Source organism: Bombina bombina, chromosome 3, assembly GCF_027579735.1.
Source record: "Bombina bombina isolate aBomBom1 chromosome 3, aBomBom1.pri, whole genome shotgun sequence".
Lineage (NCBI taxonomy): Eukaryota > Metazoa > Chordata > Amphibia > Anura > Bombinatoridae > Bombina > Bombina bombina.
The window spans coordinates 829,729,868-829,752,967 of NC_069501.1; the positions used below are offsets into that span (position 1 = coordinate 829,729,868).

Consider the following 23,100-nt stretch of genomic DNA (forward strand, 5'->3'; position numbering starts at 1 on the left):
CACCCCACGTTATAAAATTTTAAAAACAAATATACCATTTGTGCTGATTTGTACAGCAAAATCAAACATTTGTGTCAGTTTCGTTTTTGAAATATTGAGCATTATATATGATCAAACTGCGCCCACTTAGCACCACACATTATTACATTTTAAAAACAAATATACTTTTTACTTGTGCTGATTTGTCTCGCAAAAAAGTATGTTTGTGCCAGTTTGGTTTTGGAAATATTGTGCATTAAATATGATCAAACTTCGCCCACTTTGCACCCCACATTATTAAATTTTAAAAACAAATATAACATTTGCTAGTTTTGTGTTTGTGCCATTAAAACTTTTATTTGTGCTGATTTGGTTTTTTAGTTATAACATTTTTTTTTTAGGGGAAATCATATAACCCAGCACCCATTTTGCTTGGGTTGTGTATGCACCTGTTAGTACCATTTAAATAAATCAATCTTCTATTATATTTACTGAAATATTAAGGATGATTTAAAGATCACAAAACAGTATGTTAGTGCTGCATTTGTGCTGTTTTAATCTCAGTTGTTTCTTTTTTGTTTGTTTTTAAGTTATTGAAGAAACAGTATACACCAATTTTCAAATAGCTGCATGTAATAGACACTACTATAAAGAATATTATGCACAGATGCTGATCTAAAAATCCAGTATAACACCTTTTAAAAACGTACTTAGAAGCTCCCAGTTTAGCACTGATAAAAAAGGTTAGGCTGAGACACCTGCTGAAATGGTCTGGAAAGCAAAAAGAGCAGACCCCCCCTTCTCTGCATATGAAAAGACCCTTTACACAAATAGAAGCAATCTGGAGTAGGTAGACAACAGTCTACGTCTCAAACTTTGGGGCTTGGTTAGGAGAAATTTAATAACATGGATTATAAATTGGGCGGTGTTTGATAATATATAATGCTCAATATTTCCAAAACTAAATCAGCACAAAAGTTACGTAGTTTTAGCACAAATCAGCAGAATCTCAGCAAAAACTAATGGTATATTTGTTTTTAAAATGTAATAATGTGTGGTGCAAAGTGGGCAGAGTTTGATCATATATAATGCTGAATATTTCACAAACGAAACTGGCACAAACGTTCGATTTTGCTGCACAAACCCAAATCAGCATAAACGTTAATTTTTGGAGCACAAATCAACAGAATCTCAGCACAAACTAATGTTATGTTTGTTTTTAAAATTTAATAATGTGGAGTGCAAAGTGGGTGGGGGTTTGATCATATATAATGCTTAACATGTCCAAAACAAAACAGAAACTAATGTTAATTTTTTAGCACAAATCAGCAGAAACACAGCACAAATTAATGGTATATTTTTATTCACATTTTAAAAACATGGAGTGCCTACTTTACACAGCTGAGGCGAGTTGGATGGTGGGTTACATAATTTACACTGACAAAAAAACAAACTGTTATAACTAAAAAACCAAAGCAGCACAAATAAAAATGTTAACGGCACAAACCGGCACAAAACGTAGCAGCAACCCGTTTCATGTCTTTTGGCTGTTTTAGGGGGGGGCTGGGTGACCTTTGGTGACCTTTATTTAATCTGTAATAACTCAAAAAACAATTGCTATTATCTTAAAAATAAAAGCAGCACAAATCTAAATTTTTGCGGCACAAAACAGCACAAACATAGCACTAACGAAACACAATGGATTTTTTATTGTAGGTGGGCCAGCTTCAAACAACCCCATTTCTGAGGTTCCATAGTTATAGATGGTCAGCATCTAATGAACAGAATGTAATTTTTATGTTAGAACGTCCCTTTAAATAAAGTTTTTACAACCCTTAAATAATTAAGAAAACATTCCAGTGACATCAGTTTATCATAGTTAGGGAATAAAATTATTATGCCAGAATTGTAATTATTTATTTTCCCTGCTCTTTTTTTAATTTACCTCAACAAATAGTGTTTTTACCACTCCCCATCATTTACCTAATCCTTCTACATAGAGCGTTGTGCTTGCTTAACTTATTTGCATCTTACAAATGTACAAATGTAAATGTATATATTACCTTTCTGACATAGCACAATTTTCTTCTGCAGTTGCAGACAAATATCCATGAGTTGATCAGCTTGCCAGTACTTCAAGAAAACTTTTCTGGTACCCAACTGAAATAAAACACACTGTTTATTCATATGCCAGCTAACAGTTTACACTGATTACATTATTATATAGGCAATACTAATATAGTGAAAACGTCATACACATAACAGGCACTTAGCACACTCAGCTTTTAGTCTTCACCATAAAGATATTTTGTTTTGGACTAAACTCTTCTTAAAAACAAGAACCTCAACTCAGCTTTCCCCTCCTAAGTTATTTCACACTTAGCCCCCCGTAATATTTTGATACTTCTCCATTCCATACACCTTAAACCTAAGCAATTAGGTCTACAGATATTAATAACACAATTCTACTATATATATAAAATGCATATGGAGATAATCATTCTTAAATGTAGACAGGACATCTCCCTTTTAAGGGCAGTCAAATGGTTTGAGAGAAACAAACCAAATATGAATTTATATGAAATTATATGTTATATATAATGTTAGTATCTACTTTGACTTTGTATTTATATGTTAATTGGGAGTAAATCTAGGCTGATAACAGGTTAAGTTATACTCATGAGAAAATTACATAATGCTCCATCTGATACCAGGTAATTATTTTGCTTTTTAATCATTTTATTAGTGATGAAGATCACTTCTTACTGTAATTTAGTATGTTTTATAGGCTCCATAATCAAATCATAACTGCCTGCTTATACCTGATAATCCCTTTAATACATAATACATCAAAATACATAACTAGGTCATACAGACTTGTGTGAATATGCAACATAGTTTTAATTATTAGCAAAGTTAAAATGTTATTAAAAGCACATGAAACTCAGAATTTAACATTGCCGATTAAGGCCTCGCTTCCATTGAGTCGTAATTCAGTTTGCGTGCACTCGCAAACCGATAAATATGCTGTCGGAAGCAATATCGTTTATCGACTGTTTCCAATGGCGCGTTATACCTCAATATCGGCAGCCGGACTTCGGCTGCCGAAAAGATCTTCGCGTCCCATAGAAAGTAATAGAAGCCGTTAATCGATAAATTATACCAGGTTTCCAATGAAAGCGCTAACCGTTAATACATTGTCGGAGGCTGTCGATACATTGAGAAATATTACCCCCAGCTCAACTAGGTGTAAAAGAGGAAAATTGTGCTTTTTGAGACCTATTTTCTATTGAAATTATAAAACTTGCAAATAATGCAAGTGTTTTAATGTAGAAATAAATTGTTATAAGTAATATTTATTGTTGTCTCATGTATAGAAATGTATAGAAATAGTTGAACATGTATAGAAATATCAGTATTTATTTAAATATAATAATATATGCAAGAACATATCTACAGAATGCAAACTAGACCTATGCCTAGGGCAGCAATAAATATTACTTATATTTATGAAGTGTTAAATATAATTATATTAGAAAATAGTATTTGATTATTAAAAATATGGATAAGTGTTTTTTTATTTTTCTTGAGAGGCGATCACAGGTAAGAAGCACGGACGTTAAACGTAAATTCTATAGCGTAAGGTCGGGTTACCTTAGCAACTAATTGATTTTCAAGAAATCCAACGTCAGATGGAAGCGTTAACACAACGTTAACTTACAGCTACACGAAAAGAGCGACTGCGCGCAACACGCTAATCTTTTCAATGGAAACCTGGTACTAAAATGCAGCCATAAATTACTTTTAGCTGTCGGCCGCTTCAGTAGCTTACGGCTCCATTTTTAACGACTCAATGGAAGCGAGGCCTAAGACAAACGAAACAAAGCAAACCATTAAAAAAAAAACAGTTTTCAATTTGATTCAATTATCAAATTTGTGTGATTTTCTTGGTAACTTTTGTTGAAAGCACATCTTTGCAGACCAAGGGCAGGTGTCTGGAGCACTATATAGCAGCATTGTTTGTAACAATATTATAGTTATTTGAGCACTTCACTGCAGCAGTATTTGCAAAAAAAGTGTATTACATTATAAAGACATTAAAGACATGAGCTGATGCCTAATAGTATTTCAGAGATGTGCACACTTCTGAAACTACCTAGGTATATTTTTCAACAACAGATACCCAGATAATAAAGAAACTTTGATAATAAAAACAAGTAAGAAAGCTTAGCTTGCTTTGTATGAATCATGAAAGTGACAATCTGAATTTGATGTCCCTTTAATTTTGCACTCTATCTTTCTATACACCGACCTGCCAGCCCTGTGGTTTACATTGCTGAAGAACATGACGACATTTCTCTTCTGGGGATGCTTTCTGTCTTTCTCTTGATACTATTTCAGTCAAATACTTGTACCTAAAATAAATGTCACACTATATTAGTTTCTTCTAGTAAAATATATATGAAGTAACCATTTTACAATGTAATATTTCTACAAAAACTCTTTACATTATATATTGGAAAATAAAATCAATGAACAACAAATTACCCTTTTTAAAAAAAATAAAATAAAAACACTTATTTATAACTTAAACAAGTTATAGAATGTTGTGCATGGAATACTACTGACTTTCATTTCTTATTTGATACATTTCTCTGGTCGCTTATAATAAATCACATTTAGTTTACAAATATGCTGTTATCAGTCACATTCAGTTCTCATGCATTAATGAAAGAATGTAATGAAGAATATGCATCTGAACTTGCTGACCGTTATAAGCACATCCAAATTTCACGTGGTGAAGAAATCTACTTATCCCTCGTGCTGACTCAGGCAGAGATTAGAGCATATAATTCAAAAATGGTTATGAAGACCAAGAGCTTTAAATTTGTTAAAGCATTACAGGATTTGTCCTGTGTTAGCAAACTGAAACAAAGGAAAAATGGAAGAAGTGCTGATTTTTAACGTGTCCATATTGTCCATTTGTTATTATTATTTTTATTATTAATATCATTTATTTGTATAGCACTGCACAAAATAGCTATCTAAACTGACCTGCTAAGCATATATGACTATCTAACCATAGTGTAAATCAAAAAGGGGAAAACAAAATATATACTACCGATCATTACAAATGTTATTGAAAATATGACTTTTAAAAAAGATATGAGTCAGTTGTAATTGGCTACACCACCAGCCCTAACAAGGCACATTTTTTAAAATATTTTTGCATACATATTTAATAGTGCAACCATTAAAAATGACATTAAATCAACACCTAAGGTATGTTAACATTGCTAGAGTGCAATCAATACATTTCTATTTTAGGCTGAAATGATATGTACAAAGCTATGTTTTATTGCTCGAGCTATAGTCTAGTGCATGCTAAAGTCTACATGATGAGAACTTGGATGCATTAATTACCTCATATAATACACTTATATGGAGGAGTGCAGCAAAATTCATGCTGGATAACCCACGAGCACTCAAATAGTGGTGTTCTTCATTTTGTTCTGTGCTATACTATTTAAATTAAGTATAAAACATTAAGTATAAAACATTTTACACATTCACCTTTGACCACTTTCTAGTAACTCCCTTTGTCATATACCATATTCCTTTTCATTCTGCCACAAAATCTTATTTTCATTATTTAACCTTTGTAATCTCAGTATTAAGTCTAAATATAACTTAAATCCTTTACTTCCATAGCATTGTCATGTGTTTTGTTATAAAAACTAGCAAGTGATAATCTTTTACTTCAGGTCTTGAAAACATTTTTTAGAGCAGTCATTTGGATTCCGCATGAGAGCAACACTTAGTTATCCACTTGTAATACAAGTCTAAAGAGTGCAGTAATAAATCTCTGAGCTAACCATTAGAGTTTTAGGGTTCACTAAAAAAGTTTTGTCCACTTTACAAGATGTTTTGTCAACATTTGTAACTATCCACTTGTAATACTAGCTTGTGCTTTATTCTTTGTGCAAGGCTGACAGCTAGCGAATGCGTCCTAGACTATTGGCTGTGTTCCACCTGTAATTTAGCCCAAAATGTTTACTTATGCACACTGAAAAAACTTTACCATGCAAACTGCAAGTCCATGGGTAATATTTATTTTATTATGCAAGAGGTAGTATAGTGTGCATTACACTATTCATGTCCAATAGCGCATCATTTTCCTTCAAATAGTAGAATTCTATAAGGTTCCACACTAAAAACATAATTTATGCTTACCTGATAAATTCCTTTCTCCTGTAGTGTAGTCAGTCCACGGGTCAACATTACTTATGGGATATTAACTCCTCCCCAACAGGAAGTGCAAGAGGATCACCCAAGCAGAGCTGCTATATAGCTCCTCCCCTCTACGTCACACCCAGTCATTCGACCAGGAACCAAACGAGAAAGGAGAAACTATAGGGTGCAGTGGTGACTGGAGTATAATTAAAAAATTTAGACCTGCCTTAAAAAACAGGGCGGGCCGTGGACTGACTACACTACAGGAGAAAGGAATTTATCAGGTAAGCATAAATTATGTTTTCTCCTGTTAAGTGTAGTCAGTCCACGGGTCATCATTACTTATGGGATACCAATACCAAAGCTAAGTACACGGATGACGGGAGGGACAGGCAGGATCTCTATACGGAAGGAACCACTGCCTGAAGAACCTTTCTCCCAAAAACAGCCTCCGAAGAAGCAAAAGTGTCAAATTTGTAAAATTTGGAAAAAGTATGAAGAGAAGACCAAGTTGCAGCCTTGCAAATCTGTTCAACAGAGGCCTCGTTCTTAAAGGCCCAAGTGGAAGCCACAGCTCTAGTAGAATGAGCTGTAATCCTTTCAGGAGGTTGCTGTCCAGCAGTCTCATAGGCTAAACGTATTATGCTACGAAGCCAAAAGGATAGAGAGGTAGCAGATGCTTTTTGACCTCTCCTCTGTCCAGAATAAACGACAAACAGGGAAGAAGTTTGTCGAAAATCTTTAGTTGCCTGTAAATAAAATTTCAGGGCATGGACTACATCTAGATTGTGCAGGTCGTTCCTTTTTTAAGGAAGGGTTAGGACACAATGATGGAACAACAATCTCTTGATTGATATTCTTGTTAGTGACTACCTTAGGTAAGAACCCAGGTTTAGTACGCAGAACTACCTTATCTGAATGAAAAATCAGATACGGAGAATCACAATGTAAGGCTGATAATTCAGAGACTCTACGAGCCGAGGAAATAGCCATTAAAAACAGAACTTTCCAAGATAACAGCTTGATATCAATGGAGTGAATGGGTTCAAACGGAACACCCTGTAAAACGTTAAGAACTAAGTTTAAGCTCCACGGCGGAGCAACAGATTTAAACACAGGCTTAATCCTGGCCAAAGCCTGACAAAAAGCCTGAACGTCTGGAACTTCTGACAGACGCTTGTGTAAAAGGATGGACAGAGCTGAGAGCTGTCCCTTTAACGAACTAGCAGATAAACCCTTTTCTAAACCTTCTTGTAGAAAAGACAATATCCTAGGAATCCTAACCTTACTCCATGAGTAACCCTTGGATTCGCACCAGTGTAAATATTTACGCCATATCTTATGGTAAATTTTCCTGGTAACAGGTTTCCTAGCCTGTATTAAGGTATCAATTACTGGCTCTGAAAATCCACGCTTTGATAAAATTAAGCGTTAAATTTCCATGCAGTCAGCTTCAGAGAAATTAGGTTTTGATGTTTGAAAGGACCCTGAATTAGAAGGTCCTGTCTCAGAGGCAGAGACCAAGGTGGACAGGATGACATGTCCACTAGATCTGCATACCAGGTCCTGCGTGGCCACGCAGGCGCTATTAGAATCACTGATGCTTTCTCCTGTTTGATCCTTGCAATCAAACGAGGAAGCATCGGGAATGGTGGAAACACATAAGCCATCCTGAAGGTCCAAGGTGCTGTCAAGGCATCTATCAGGACCGCTCCCGGGTCCCTGGACCCGTAACGAGGAAGCTTGGCGTTCTGGCGAGACGCCATGAGATCCATATCTGGTTTGCCCCAACGTCGAAGTATTTGGGCAAAGACCTCCGGATGAAGTTCCCACTCCCCCGGATGAAAAGTCTGGCGACTTAGGAAATCCGCCTCCCAGTTGTCCACTCCTGGGATGTGGATCGCTGACAGGTGGCAAGAGTGAGACTCTGCCCAGCGAATTATCTTTGATACTTCCATCATCGCTAGGGAACTTCTTGTCCCTCCCTGATGGTTGATGTAAGCCACAGTCGTGATGTTGTCCAACTGAAACCTGATAAACCTCAGAGTTGCTAACTGAGGCCAAGCCAGTAGGGCATTGAGAACTGCTCTCAATTCCAGAATGTTTATTGGAAGGAGACTCTCCTCTTGAGTCCATGATCCCTGAGCCTTCAGGGAATTCCAGAAAGCGCCCCAACCTAGAAGGCTGGCGTCTGTAGTTACAATTGCCCAGTCTGGTCTGCTGAAGGGCATCCCCCTGGACAGATGCGGCCGAGAAAGCCACCATAGAAGAGAATCTCTGGTCTCCTGATCCAGATTCAGCGTAGGGGACAAATCTGAGTAATCCCCATTCCACTGACTTAGCATGCACAATTGCAGCGGTCTGAGGTGCAGGCGTGCAAAAGGAACTATGTCCATTGCCGCTACCATTAAGCCGATTACCTCCATGCATTGAGCCACTGACGGGTGTTGAATGGAATGAAGGACACGGCAAGCATTTAGAAGCTTTGTTAACCTGTCCTCTGTCAGGTAAATTTTCATTTCTACAGAATCTATAAGAGTCCCCAAGAAGGGAACTCTTGTGAGTGGTAAGAGAGAACTCTTCTCCTCGTTCACTTTCCACCCATGCGACCTTAGAAAAGCCAGTACTAACTCTGTATGAGACTTGGCAGTTTGAAAGCTTGACGCTTGTATCAGAATGTCGTCTAGGTACGGAGCTACCGAAATTCCTCGCGGTCTTAGTACCGCCAGAAGAGAGCCCAGAACCTTTGTAAAGATTCTTGGAGCCGTAGCCAACCCGAAGGGAAGAGCTACAAACTGGTAATGCCTGTCTAGGAAGGCAAACCTTAGATACCGGTAATGTTCTCTGTGAATCGGTATGTGAAGGTAAGCATCCTTTAAATCCACTGTGGTCATGTACTGACCTCTTTGGATCATGGGTAAGATTGTCCGAATAGTTTCCATCTTGAATGCTGGAACTCTTAGGAATTTGTTTAGGATCTTTAAATCCAATATTGGTCTGAAGGTTCCCTCTTTTTTGGGAACCACAAACAGATTTGATTAAAACCCTTGTCCGTGTTCCGACCGCGGAACTGGGTGGATCACTCCCATTAGTAAAAGGTCTTGTACACAGCATAGAAACGCCTCTTTCTTTATCTGGTTTGTTGACAACCTTGAAAGGTGAAATCTCCCTTGTGGAGGATAAGCAATGAAGTCCAGAAGATATCCCAGAGATATGATCTCCAACGCCCAGGGATCCTGGACATCTCTTGCCCAAGCCTGGGCGAAGAGAGAGAGTCTGCCCCCCACTAGATCCGCTTCCGGATCGGGGGCCCTCACTTCATGCTGTCTTAGGGGCAGCAGTAGGTTTTCTGGCCTGCTTGCCCTTGTTCCAGGTCTGGTTAGGTTTCCAGCCTTGTCTGTAGCGAGCAACAGCTCCTTCCTGTTTTGGAGCAGAGGAAGTTGATGCTGCTCCTGCCTTGAAGTTACGAAAGGCACGAAAATTAGACTGTCTAGCCCTAGCTTTGGCTCTGTCTTGAGGCAGGGCATGGCCTTTACCTCCCGTAATATCAGCGATAATTTCTTTCAAACCGGGCCCGAATAAAGTCTGCCCCTTGAAAGGTATGTTAAGTAATTTCTATTTAGAAGTTACATCAGCTGACCAGGATTTTAGCCACAGCGCTCTGCGTGCCTGAATGGCGAATCCGGAATTCTTAGCCGTAAGTTTAGTTAAATGTACTACGGCATCAGAAATAAATGAATTAGCTAGCTTAAGGGTTTTAAGCTTAAGTGAAATCTCATCTAATGTCGCTGAGTCAAGGGTGTCTTCCAGAGACTCAAACCAAAATGCAGCCGCAGCCGTGACAGGCGCAATGCATGCAAGGGGTTGTAATATAAAACCTTGTTGAACAAACATTTTCTTAAGGTAACCCTCTAACTTTTTATCCATTGGATCTGAAAAAGCACAGCTATCCTCCACCGGGATAGTGGTACGCTTAGCTAAAGTAGAAACTGCTCCCTCCACCTTAGGGACCGTTTGCCATAAGTCCCGTGTGGTGGCGTCTTTTGGAAACATTTTTCTGAATATAGGAGGAGGTGAGAAAGGCACACCAGGTCTGTCCCACTCCTTAGTAATAATTTCAGTAAGTCTCTTAGGTATAGGAAAAACGTCAGTACTCGTCGGTACCGCAAAATATTTATCCAACCTACACATTTTCTCTGGGATTGCAACTGTGTTACAATCATTCAGAGCCGCTAACACCTCCCCTAGCAACACACGGAGGTTTTCCAGCTTAAACTTAAAATTTGAAATGTCTGAATCCAATTTATTTGGATCAGATCCGTCACCCGCAGAATGAAGCTCTCCGTCCTCATGCTCTGCATATTGTGACGCAGTATCAGACATGGCCCTAGCATTATCAGTATACTCTGTTCTCATCCCAGAGTGATCTCGTTTACCTCTAAGTTCTGGCAATTTAGACAAAACTTCAGTCATAACATTAGCCATGTCTTGTAAAGTGATTTGTAATGGCCGCCCTGATGTACTTGGCGTTACAATATCACGCACCTCCTGAGCGGGAGATGCAGGTACTGACACGCGAGGCAAGTTAGTCGGCATAACTTCCCTCTCGTTGTCTGGTGAATGTTGCTTAACATGTACAGATTGACTTTTATTTAAAGTAGCATCAATGCAATTAGTACATAAATTTCTATTGGGCTCCACCTCGGCTTTTGAACATATTGCACAAAGAGTTTCCTCTGAGTCAGACATGTTTAAACAAACTAGCAATTAGACTAGCAAGCTTGGAAATACTTTTCAACTAAATTTACAAGCAATATGTAAAAACCTTACTGTGCCTTTAAGAAGCACACAAAAACTGTCACAGTTGAATAACAATGAACCGGATTAGTTATATAAACCAAAATTAGCAAAGGATTGCACACATTAGCAATGGATGATTAACCCTTAATATCAGAAAAAAAAACAATTGACAATATAAACGTTTTTATCACAGTCAAGCACAGTCTCACAGGTCTGCTGTGAGTGATTACCTCCCTCAAAACTAGTTTTGAAGACCCCTGAGCTCTGTGGAGACGTCCTGGATCATGCAGGGAGAAAAAGACAGACTGTGACTGAATTTCTGATGCGTAGTAAAAGCGCCAAAATAGGCCCCTCCCACTCACACTACAACAGTGAGGGGAGCTCAGTAAACTGTTTTAATTTAAAACAACGACAGCCATGTGGAAAATAAAGCCCAAAACAATTTTCACCAAGTACCTCAGATAATTAAACGATTTAACATGCCAGCAAACGTTTAAAATCAAATATATGAAATGTCTTTAAAAAGCCTGCTGCTAGTCGCTCCCACTGCAAGTTAGGCTAAAAGATATATGCATACAGTATTTTCCCAGTGAAGTGCCATTCCCCAGAAATACTTAAGTGTTAACATATATACATGTCAGCCTGATACCAGTTGCTACTACTGCATTTAAGGCTGTACTTACATTATATCGGTATTAGCAGTATTTTCAAAGTCAATTCCATTCCTTAGAAAATAATATACTGCAACATACCTCTTTGCAGGTGAACCTGCCCGCTGTCCCCTGATCTGAAGTTACCTTACTCCTCAGAATGGCCGAGAACAGCAAATGGATCTTAGTTACGTCCGCTAAGATCATATACAAAAACTCAGGTAGATTCTTCTTCAAATTCTGCCTGAGAAGGAAACAACACACTCCGGTGTCGTTTAAAATAACAAACTTTTGATTGAAGATATAAAAAACTAAGTTTAATCACCACAGTCCTCTCACACATCCTATCTATTAGTTGGGTGCAAGAGAATGACTGGGTGTGACGTAGAGGGGAGGAGCTATATAGCAGCTCTGCTTGGGTGATCCTCTTGCACTTCCTGTTGGGGAGGAGTTAATATCCCATAAGTAATGATGACCCGTGGACTGACTACACTTAACAGGAGAAATTCCTATTAGATAACTCTCAAGCACAAAGACAATGAAGCACTAACATTTCACTCAAACCTCAGTTGATATGTTTCCTTAAAGGGACAGTCTACTATAGAATTGTTATTGTTTTAAAAAATAGATAATCCCTTTATTACCCATTCCCCAGTTTTGCATAACCAACACAGTTATATTAATATACTTTTTACCTCAGTGATTACCCTGATCACATGATTGTGACTGTCTATTATCTATTGTCTTAAATTTAGCATTGTTTTGTGCTAAATCTTAAATAACCTCCTGTGCCTGAACACAGTATTATCTATATGGCCCACGTGTACTTTCTGGGGGCTACTTATCAAGCCGTCTACTTTTCTGGCTTCGCCGGCCCAATACGTCCGCCTAAGCTCGCCTACCTTCGCCGCCGCGGACCTTGAATACGTTCGCCTAAGTTATCAAATAAAGCTGTCAAAAAGCCGCGGGGCGATGAGCAGCGGACTGTGACAGTTATCACTCATCCGATCTCGCTGCCCTTCGGCTTTTTTCTTATTGCTAGCCTGTCACTAAGCACTCACACTAAACTACACTGTTCTACCCCCTATACCGGCGCCCCCGGAGGCCCCCGCAACTAAATAAAGTTACTAACCCCTAAACCGCCGCTCCTAGACCCCGCCGCAAGTCTTATAAATGTATTAACCCCTAAACCGCCGCTCCTAGACCCGCCGCAAGTCTTATAAATGTATTAACCCCTAAACCGCCGCTCCTAGACCCCACCGCAAGTCTTATAAATGTATTAACCCCTAAACCGCCGCTCCCGGACACCGCTGCCACCTACATTATACCTAGTAACCCCTATCCTGCCCCCCTATACCGTCGCCCTCTATTATAAAATTATTAACCCCTATCCTGCTGATCCCGCACCTCTCCGCAACTAAATAAATAGTTTAACCCCTAAACCGCCGCTCCATGAACCCGCCGCAACCTATAATAAATGTATTAACCCCTATCCTGCCCCCCACTACGCCGCCGCCACTGTAATAAAATGATTAACCCCTAAACCTAAGTCTAACCCTAACCATAACGCCCCCCTAACTTAAATATTAATTAAATAAATCTAAATAAATTAACTCTTATTAACTAAATGAATCCTATTTAAAACTAAATACTTACCTTTAAAATAAACCCTAATATAGCTACAATATAAATAATAATTATATTCTAGCTATCTTAGGATTTATTTTTATTTTACAGGTACCTTTCAATTTATTTTAACCATGTACAATAACTATTAAATAGTTATTAACTATTTAATAGCTTACCTAGCTAAAATAAAGAGAAATGTACCTGTGAAATAAATCCTAACCTAAGTTACAATTACACCTAACACTACACTATACTTTAATAAATTATTCCTATTTAAAAATAAATACTTACCTGTAAAATAAACCCTAAGATAGCTACAATGTAATTAATAATTATATTATAGCTATCTTAGGATTTATATTTATTTTACAGGTAACTTTGTATTTATTTTAGCTAGTTAGAATAGTTATTAAATAGTTATTAACTATTTAATAACTACCTAGCTAAAAGAAATACAAAATTACCTGTAAAATAAATCCTAACTTAAGTTACAATTAAACCTAATACTACACTATCATTAAATTAACTAAATAAACTACCTACAAAGAACTACAATGAAATACAATTACATAAACTAACTAAAGTACAAAAAATAAAAAAAGCTAAGTTACAAAAAATAAAAAATTAAGTTACAAACATGTTAAAAATATTACAACAATTTTAAGCTACTTACACCTAATCTAAGCCCCCTAATAAAATAACAAACCCCCCCAAAATAAAAAAAATCCCTACCCTATTCTAAATTACATAAATTTCAAAGCTCTTTTACCTTACCAGCCCTTAAAAGGGCCATTTGTGGGGGCATGCCCCAAAAAGTTCAGCTCTTTTGCCTGTAAAATAAAAATACAACCCCCCCCCAACATTAAAACCCACCACCCACATACCCCTAATCTAACCCAAACCCCCCTTACAAAAACCTAACACTAATCCCCTGAAGATCATCCTACCTTGAGTCGTCTTCACTCAGCCGAGCCACCGATGGAACTGAAGAGGACATCCGGAGCGGAAGAAGTTAATCCTCCAAGCGGCGCTGAAGAAATCTTCCATCCGATGAAGTCATCATCCAGGCGGCGCTGAAGAAGTCTTCGATCCGGCCGATGTCATCTTCAAAGAGGCACTGAAGAGGTCTTCTATCCGGGCGAAGTCATCTTCCAAGCCGGGTCTTCAATCTTCCTTCCGCCGACGCGGAACCACCTTCTTCACCGACGGACTACGACGAATGACGGCTCCTTTAAGGGACGTCATCCAAGATGGCGTCCCCTCAATTCTATCAGCCAATCGGAATTAAGGTAGGAAAATCTGATTGGCTGATGGAATCAGCCAATCAGATTCAAGTTCAATCCGATTGGCTGATCCAATCAGCCAATCAGATTGAGCTCGCATTCTATTGGCTGATCGGAACAGCCAATAGAATGCGAGCTCAATCTGATTGGCTGATTCCATCAGCCAATCAGATTTTCCTACCTTAATTCCGATTGGCTGATAGAATCCTATCAGCCAATCGGAATTGAGGGGACGCCATCTTGGATGACGTCCCTTAAAGGAGCCGTCATTCGTCGTAGTCCGTCGGTGAAGAAGGTGGTTCCGCGTCGGCGGAAGGAAGATTGAAGACCCGGCTTGGAAGATGACTTCGCCCGGATAGAAGACCTCTTCAGCGCCTCTTTGAAGATGACATCGGCCGGATCGAAGACTTCTTCAGCGCCGCCTGGATGATGACTTCATCGGATGGAAGATTTCTTCAGCGCCGCTTGGAGGATTAACTTCTTCCGCTCCGGATGTCCTCTTCAGTTCCATCGGTGGCTCGGCTGAGTGAAGACGACTCAAGGTAGGATGATCTTCAGGGGATTAGTGTTAGGTTTTTGTAAGGGGGGTTTGGGTTAGATTAGGGGTATGTGGGTGGTGGGTTTTAATGTTGGGGGGGGGGTTGTATTTTTATTTTACAGGCAAAAGAGCTGAACTTTTTGGGGCATGCCCCCACAAATGGCCCTTTTAAGGGCTGGTAAGGTAAAAGAGCTTTGAAATTTATGTAATTTAGAATAGGGTAGGGATTTTTTTTATTTTGGGGGGGTTTGTTATTTTATTAGGGGGCTTAGATTAGGTGTAAGTAGCTTAAAATTGTTGTAATATTTTTAACATGTTTGTAACTTAATTTTTTATTTTTTGTAACTTAGCTTTTTTTATTTTTTGTACTTTAGTTAGTTTATGTAATTGTATTTCATTGTAGTTCTTTGTAGGTAGTTTATTTAGTTAATTTAATGATAGTGTAGTATTAGGTTTAATTGTAACTTAAGTTAGGATTTATTTTACAGGTAATTTTGTATTTCTTTTAGCTAGGTAGTTATTAAATAGTTAATAACTATTTAATAACTATTCTAACTAGCTAAAATAAATACAAAGTTACCTGTAAAATAAATATAAATCCTAAGATAGCTATAATATAATTATTAATTACATTGTAGCTATCTTAGGGTTTATTTTACAGGTAAGTATTTATTTTTAAATAGGAATAATTTATTAAAGTATAGTGTAGTGTTAGGTGTAATTGTAACTTAGGTTAGGATTTATTTCACAGGTACATTTCTCTTTATTTTAGCTAGGTAAGCTATTAAATAGTTAATAACTATTTAATAGTTATTGTACATGGTTAAAATAAATTGAAAGGTACCTGTAAAATAAAAATAAATCCTAAGATAGCTAGAATATAATTATTATTTATATTGTAGCTATATTAGGGTTTATTTTAAAGGTAAGTATTTAGTTTTAAATAGGATTCATTTAGTTAATAAGAGTTAATTTATTTAGATTTATTTAATTAATATTTAAGTTAGGGGGCGTTAGGGTTAGGGTTAGGTTTAGGGGTTAATCATTTTATTACAGTGGCGGCGGCGTAGTGGGGGGCAGGATAGGGGTTAATAAATTTATTATAGGTGGCGACGGTGTAGGGGGGGCAGATTAGGGGTTAATAAATGTATTATAGGTGGCGACGGTGTAGGGGGGGCAGGATAGGGGTTAATACATTTAATATAGGTTGCGGCGGGTTCAGGGAGCGGCGGGTTAGGGGTTAATACATTTATTATAGTTGCGGTGGGCTCCGGGAGCGGCGGTTTAGGGGTTAATATGTATAGAGTAGCTTGCGGTGGGCTCCGGGAGCGGCGGTTTAGGGGGTAATAACTTTATTTAGTTGCGGCGATGTAGGGGGGGTCAGATTAGTGGTGTTTAGACTCGGGGTACATGTTAGGGTGTTAGGTGTAGACAGCTCCCATAGAAATCAATGGGATGTCTGTCAGCAGCGAACTTGTACTTTCGCTATGGTCAGACTCCCATTGATTCCTATGGGATCCGCCGCCTCCAGGCTGGCGCTTTGAAAACCAGGTACGCTGGGCCGTAAAAGTGCCGAGCGTACCTGCAAGTTTTTTGATAGCTAGCAAAAGTAGTGAGAATGTGCCGCACTTGTGTGCGGAACATCTGGAGTGACGTAAGAATCGATCTGTGTCGGACTGAGTCCGGCGGATCGAAGCTGACGTCACAGGGGGCTACTTATCAAGCCGTCTACTTTTCTGGCTTCGCCGGCCCAATACGTCCGCCTAAGCTCGCCTACCTTCGCCGCCGCGGACCTTGAATACGTTCGCCTAAGTTATCAAATAAAGCTGTCAAAAAGCCGCGGGGCGATGAGCAGCGGACTGTGACAGTTATCACTCATCCGATCTCGCTGCCCTTCGGCTTTTTCCCAGCTTTATTGCTAGCCTGTCACTAAGCACTCACACTAAACTACACTGTTCTACCCCCTATACCGGCGCCCCCGGAGGCCCCCGCAACTAAATAAAGTTACTAACCCCTAAACCGCCGCTCCTAGACCCCGCCGCAAGTCTTATAAATGTATTAACCCCTAAACCGCCGCTCCTAGACCCCGCCGCAAGTCTTATAAATGTATTAACCCCTAAAACCGCCGCTCCTAGACCCCGCCGCAAGTCTAATAAATGTATTAACCCCTAAACCGCCGCTCCCGGACACCGCTGCCACCTACATTATACCTAGTAACCCCTATCCTGCCCCCCTATACCGTCGCCCTCTATTATAAAATTATTAACCCCTATCCTGCTGATCCCGCACCTCTCCGCAACTAAATAAATAGTTTAACCCCTAAACCGCCGCTCCATGAACCCGCCGCAACCTATAATAAATTTATTAACCCCTATCCTGCCCCCCACTACGCCGCCGCCACTGTAATAAAATGATTAACCCCTAAACCTAAGTCTAACCCTAACCATAACGCCCCCCTAACTTAAATATTAATTAAATAAATCTAAATAAATTAACTCTTATTAACTAAATGAATCCTATTTAAAACTAAATACTTACCTTTAAAATAAACCCTAATATAGCTACAATATAAATAATAATTATATTCTAGCTATCTTAGGATTTATTTTTATTTTACAGGTACCTTTCAATTTATTTTAACCATGTACAATAACTATTAAATAGTTATTAACTATTTAATAGCTTACCTAGCTAAAATAAAGAGAAATGTACCTGTGAAATAAATCCTAACCTAAGTTACAATTACACCTAACACTACACTATACTTTAATAAATTATTCCTATTTAAAAATAAATACTTACCTGTAAAATAAACCCTAAGATAGCTACAATGTAATTAATAATTATATTATAGCTATCTTAGGATTTATATTTATTTTACAGGTAACTTTGTATTTATTTTAGCTAGTTAGAATAGTTATTAAATAGTTATTAACTATTTAATAACTACCTAGCTAAAAGAAATACAAAATTACCTGTAAAATAAATCCTAACTTAAGTTACAATTAAACCTAATACTACACTATCATTAAATTAACTAAATAAACTACCTACAAAGAACTACAATGAAATACAATTACATAAACTAACTAAAGTACAAAAAATAAAAAAAGCTAAGTTACAAAAAATAAAAAATTAAGTTACAAACATGTTAAAAATATTACAACAATTTTAAGCTACTTACACCTAATCTAAGCCCCCTAATAAAATAACAAACCCCCCCAAAATAAAAAAAATCCCTACCCTATTCTAAATTACATAAATTTCAAAGCTCTTTTACCTTACCAGCCCTTAAAAGGGCCATTTGTGGGGGCATGCCCCAAAAAGTTCAGCTCTTTTGCCTGTAAAATAAAAATACAACCCCCCCCCCAACATTAAAACCCACCACCCACAAACCCCAAAGCAAACCCAAACCCCCCTTACAAAAACCTAACACTAATCCCCTGAAGATCATCCTACCTTGAGTCGTCTTCACTCAGCCGAGCCACCGATGGAACTGAAGAGGACATCCGGAGCGGAAGAAGTTAATCCTCCAAGCGGCGCTGAAGAAATCTTCCATCCGATGAAGTCATCATCCAGGCGGCGCTGAAGAAGTCTTCGATCCGGCCGATGTCATCTTCAAAGAGGCGCTGATGGAATCAGCCAATCAGATTGAGCTCGCATTCTATTGGCTGTTCCGATCAGCCAATAGAATGCGAGCTCAATCTGATTGGCTGATTGGATCAGCCAATCGGATTGAACTTGAATTTGATTGGCTGATTCCATCAGCCAATCAGATTTTCCTACCTTAATTCCGATTGGCTGATAGAATCCTATCAGCCAATCGGAATTGAGGGGACGCCATCTTGGATGACGTCCCTTAAAGGAGCCGTCATTCGTCGTAGTCCGTCGGTGAAGAAGGTGGTTCCGCGTCGGTGGAAGGAAGATTGAAGACCTGGCTTGGAAGATGACTTCGCCCGGATAGAAGACCTCTTCAGCGCCTCTTTGAAGATGACATCGGCCGGATCGAAGACTTCTTCAGCGCCGCCTGGATGATGACTTCATCGGATGGAAGATTTCTTCAGCGCCGCTTGGAGGATTAACTTCTTCCGCTCCGGATGTCCTCTTCAGTTCCATCGGTGGCTCGGCTGAGTGAAGACGACTCAATAACTTTATTTAGTTGCGGCGATGTAGGGGGGGTCAGATTAGTGGTGTTTAGACTCGGGGTACATGTTAGGGTGTTAGGTGTAGACAGCTCCCATAGAAATCAATGGGATGTCTGTCAGCAGCGAACTTGTACTTTCGCTATGGTCAGACTCCCATTGATTCCTATGGGATCCGCCGCCTCCAGGCTGGCGCTTTGAAAACCAGGTACGCTGGGCCGTAAAAGTGCCGAGCGTACCTGCTAGTTTTTTGATAGCTAGCATTTCTACTTTTGCCGGTCTCGAGCCTTTGATAACTAAGGCGTATCAGCCTCGCCACAAATACGCTGCGGAATACGCAGCGTATTTGAGGTTGACGGCTTGATAACTACCCCCCACAAAATTCTACTTTTGCCGGTCTCGAGCCTTTGATAACTAAGGCGTATCAGCCTCGCCACAAATACGCTGCGGAATACGCAGCGTATTTGAGGTTGACGGCTTGATAACTACCCCCCACAGTCTCTTTGCGTTGAAAAGAGATTTAAAAAGCATGTGATAAGAGGCAGCCCCCAAAGGCTTAGAAATTAGCATATGAGCCTACCTATGTTTAGTTTAAACTAAGAATACCAAGAGAAAAAGCAAATTTGATGATAAAAGTAAATTGGAAAGTTGATTAAAATTACAAGTCCTATCTGAATAATGAAAGTTTAATTTATACTAGATTGTCCCTTTAAACCTTAGAATGTGAATGCTTCAAATATATTGTGTTCATTATTACAAAAGAGAATGTCACATGCATATAAGATGAAGACACATTTAAGATATTTTTCTACATATCCATTAGATAGATTTTGTATGCAAATCATGAATATTTTTTATTGTTTGCATAAAAAATTGCTATTATGTTGGCTTGTGTTTAAAATGAAAGAATAATTAGTAAAACAACGGCTAGATTACGAGTTTTGTCGGTAAGGCTGTGCGGTGCTAACGAGCAGTTTATGCTCACCGCTCACCTACAGACAGCGCTGGTATTACGGGTTTTTAGAAACCCAGAGTTAGCCGCAGAAATGTGAGCGGAGAGCAAAATTTAGCTCCACATCTCACCTCAATACCAGCGCTGCTTACGTTAGCGGTGAGCTGACTAAACGTGTTCGTGCACGATTTCCCCATAGAGATCAATGGGGCAGAGCTGGCTGAAAAAAAAAACACCTGCAAAAAAGCAGCGTAAAGCTCCTAACGCAGACCCATTGATTACTATGGGGAAAATAAATTTATGTTTACACCTAACACCCTAACATGAACCCCAAGTCTAAACACCCCTAATCTTACACTTATTAACCCCTAATCTGCCGCCCCAACATCGCCACCACCTGCATTATATTATTAACCCCTAATCTGCTGTTCCGGACACTGCCGCCACCTACATTTTACTTATGAACCCCTAATCTGATGCCCCTAACATTGTCGACACCTACATTATATTTTTTAACCCCTAATCTGCCACCCCCAATGTCGCCGCCACTATAATAAAGTAATTAACCCCTAAATCTAAGTCTAACCCTAACCCTAACACCCCCTAACTTAAATATAATTTAAATAAATCTAAATAAAATTACTACAATTAACTAAATTATTCCTATTTAAAACTAAATACTTACCTGTAAAATAAACCCTAAGATAGTTACACTATAACTAATAGTTACATTGTAGCTATTTTAGGATTTATTTTTATTTTACTGGCAACTTTGTATGTATTTTAACTAGGTAGAATAGTTATTAAATAGTTATTAACTATTTAATAGCTACCTAGTTAAAATAAAGACAAATTTACCTGTAAAATAAAACCTAACATAAGTTACAATTACACCTAACACTACACTATAATTAAATTAATTCCCTAAATTAACTACAATTAAATACAATTAAATAAAATTATCTAAAGTACGAAGAAAAAAAACACTAAATTACAGAAAATAATAAAATAATTACAAGTTTTTTAAGTTAATTACACCTAATCTAATCCCCCTAAAAAATTAAAAAAGCCCCCCAAAATAAAAAAAGCCCAACCCTATACTAAATTACAAATAGCCCTTAAAAGGGCCTTTTGCAGGGTATTGCCCCAAAGTACTCAGCTCTTTTACCTGTAAAAAAAAAGTACAATACCCCCCCAACATTAAAACCCACCACCCACACACCCAACCCTACTCTAAAACCCACCCAATCCCCCCTTAATAAAACCTAACACTAACCCCTTGAAGATCACCCTACCTTGAGAAGCCTTCACCCAACCAGGCCGAAGTCCTCAACGAAGCTGGGCGAAGTGGTCCTCCAGACGGGCAGAAGTCTTCATCCAAGCTGGGCAGAAGAGGTCCTCCAGACGGGCAGAAGTCTTCATCCAGACGGCATCTTCTATCTTCATCCATCTGGCGTGGAGCGGGTCCATCTTCAAGACATCCGACGCGGAGCATCCTCTTCATCTGGAGTCTTCTTACTAAATGATGGTACCTTTAAGTGACGTAATCCAAGATGGTGTCCCTTCAATTCCGATTGGCTGATATAATAATATTTATAATAATATATAATATATATTATATATTATATATTATTATATATATAATATATAATAATATATAATATATATAATAATATTATAATAATTATAATTTATGGTAGAAAAATCCTATTGGCTGATGCAATTAGCCAATAGGATTAAACTTCAATCCTATTGGCTGATTGGAACAGCCAATAGAATGCGACCTCAATCCTATTGGCTGTTCTAATCAGCCAATAGGATTGAAGTTCAATCCTATTTGACTGATTGCATCAGCCAATAGGATTGTTTCTTCCTTAATTCCTATTGGCTGATAGAATTCTATCAGCCAATCTGAATTGAAGGGACGCCATCTTGGATGACATCACTTAAAGGTACCGTCATTTAGTAAGAAGACTCCGGATGAAGAGGATGCTCGGCGTCGGATGTTTTGAAGATGGACCCGCTCCGCGCCGGATGGATCAAGATAGAAGATAACATCTGGATGAAGCCTTCTGCCCGTCTGGAGGACCTCTTCTGCCCGGCTTGGATGAAGACTTCTGCCCGTCTGGAGGATCACTTTGCCCCGCTTCGTTGAGGACTTCAGCCTGGTTGAGTGAAGACTTCTCAAGGTAGGGTGATCTTCAAGGGGTTAGTGTTAGGTTTTATTAAGGGGGGATTGGATGGGTTTTTGAGTAGGGTTGGGTGTCTGGGGGGTGGGTTTTAATGTTGGGGGGTATTGTACTTTTTTTTACAGGTAAAAGAGCTGATTACTTTGGGGCAATGCCCCGCAAAAGGCCCTTTTAAGGGCTATTTGTAATTTAGTATAGGGTAGGGCTTTTTATTATTTTGGGGGGCTTTTTTATTTTATTAGGGGGATTAGATTAGGTGTAATTAGTTTAAAAAACTTGTAATTATTTTATTATTTTCTGTAATTTAGTGTTTTTTTCCCGTACTTTAGATAATTTTATTTAATTGTATTTAATTGTAGTTAATTTAGGGATTAATACATTTAATATTGTTGCAGCAACGTTGGGGCGACAGATTAGGGGATAATAAATGTAGGTAGGTTTGGGCGATGTTAGGGACAGCAGATTAGGGGTTAATACAATTTAACTAGTGTTTGCGATGCAGGAGTGTGGCAGTTTAGGGGTTAAATATTTTATTTTAGTGTTTGCGATGTGGGGGGGGGGGGGCTCGGTTTAGGGGTTAATAGGTAGTTTATGAGTGTTAGTGTACTTTTAGCACTTTAGTTAAGAGTTTTATGCTACGGCGTTAGCCCATAAAACTCTTAACTACTGACTTTAAAATGTGGTACCAGGCTTGACAGGAGAGG

The 23,100-nt window shown here is 38.7% G+C and overlaps 1 protein-coding gene across 1 annotated transcript in view; it reads right to left on the reverse strand.

Annotated features, from left to right (window-relative positions):
• MYO16 (myosin XVI) overlaps nucleotides 1–23,100 on the reverse strand; it is a 944,954-nt gene that overhangs the window by 194,859 nt on the left and 726,995 nt on the right. The window contains exons 27-28 of the mRNA XM_053707787.1: nucleotides 4,292–4,394; nucleotides 2,043–2,139 (exon numbers count right to left, since the gene is read on the reverse strand). Of these exons, the coding sequence (XP_053563762.1) occupies nucleotides 2,043–2,139; nucleotides 4,292–4,394 (200 nt within the window). The remainder of the gene's footprint in view (nucleotides 1–2,042; nucleotides 2,140–4,291; nucleotides 4,395–23,100) is intronic.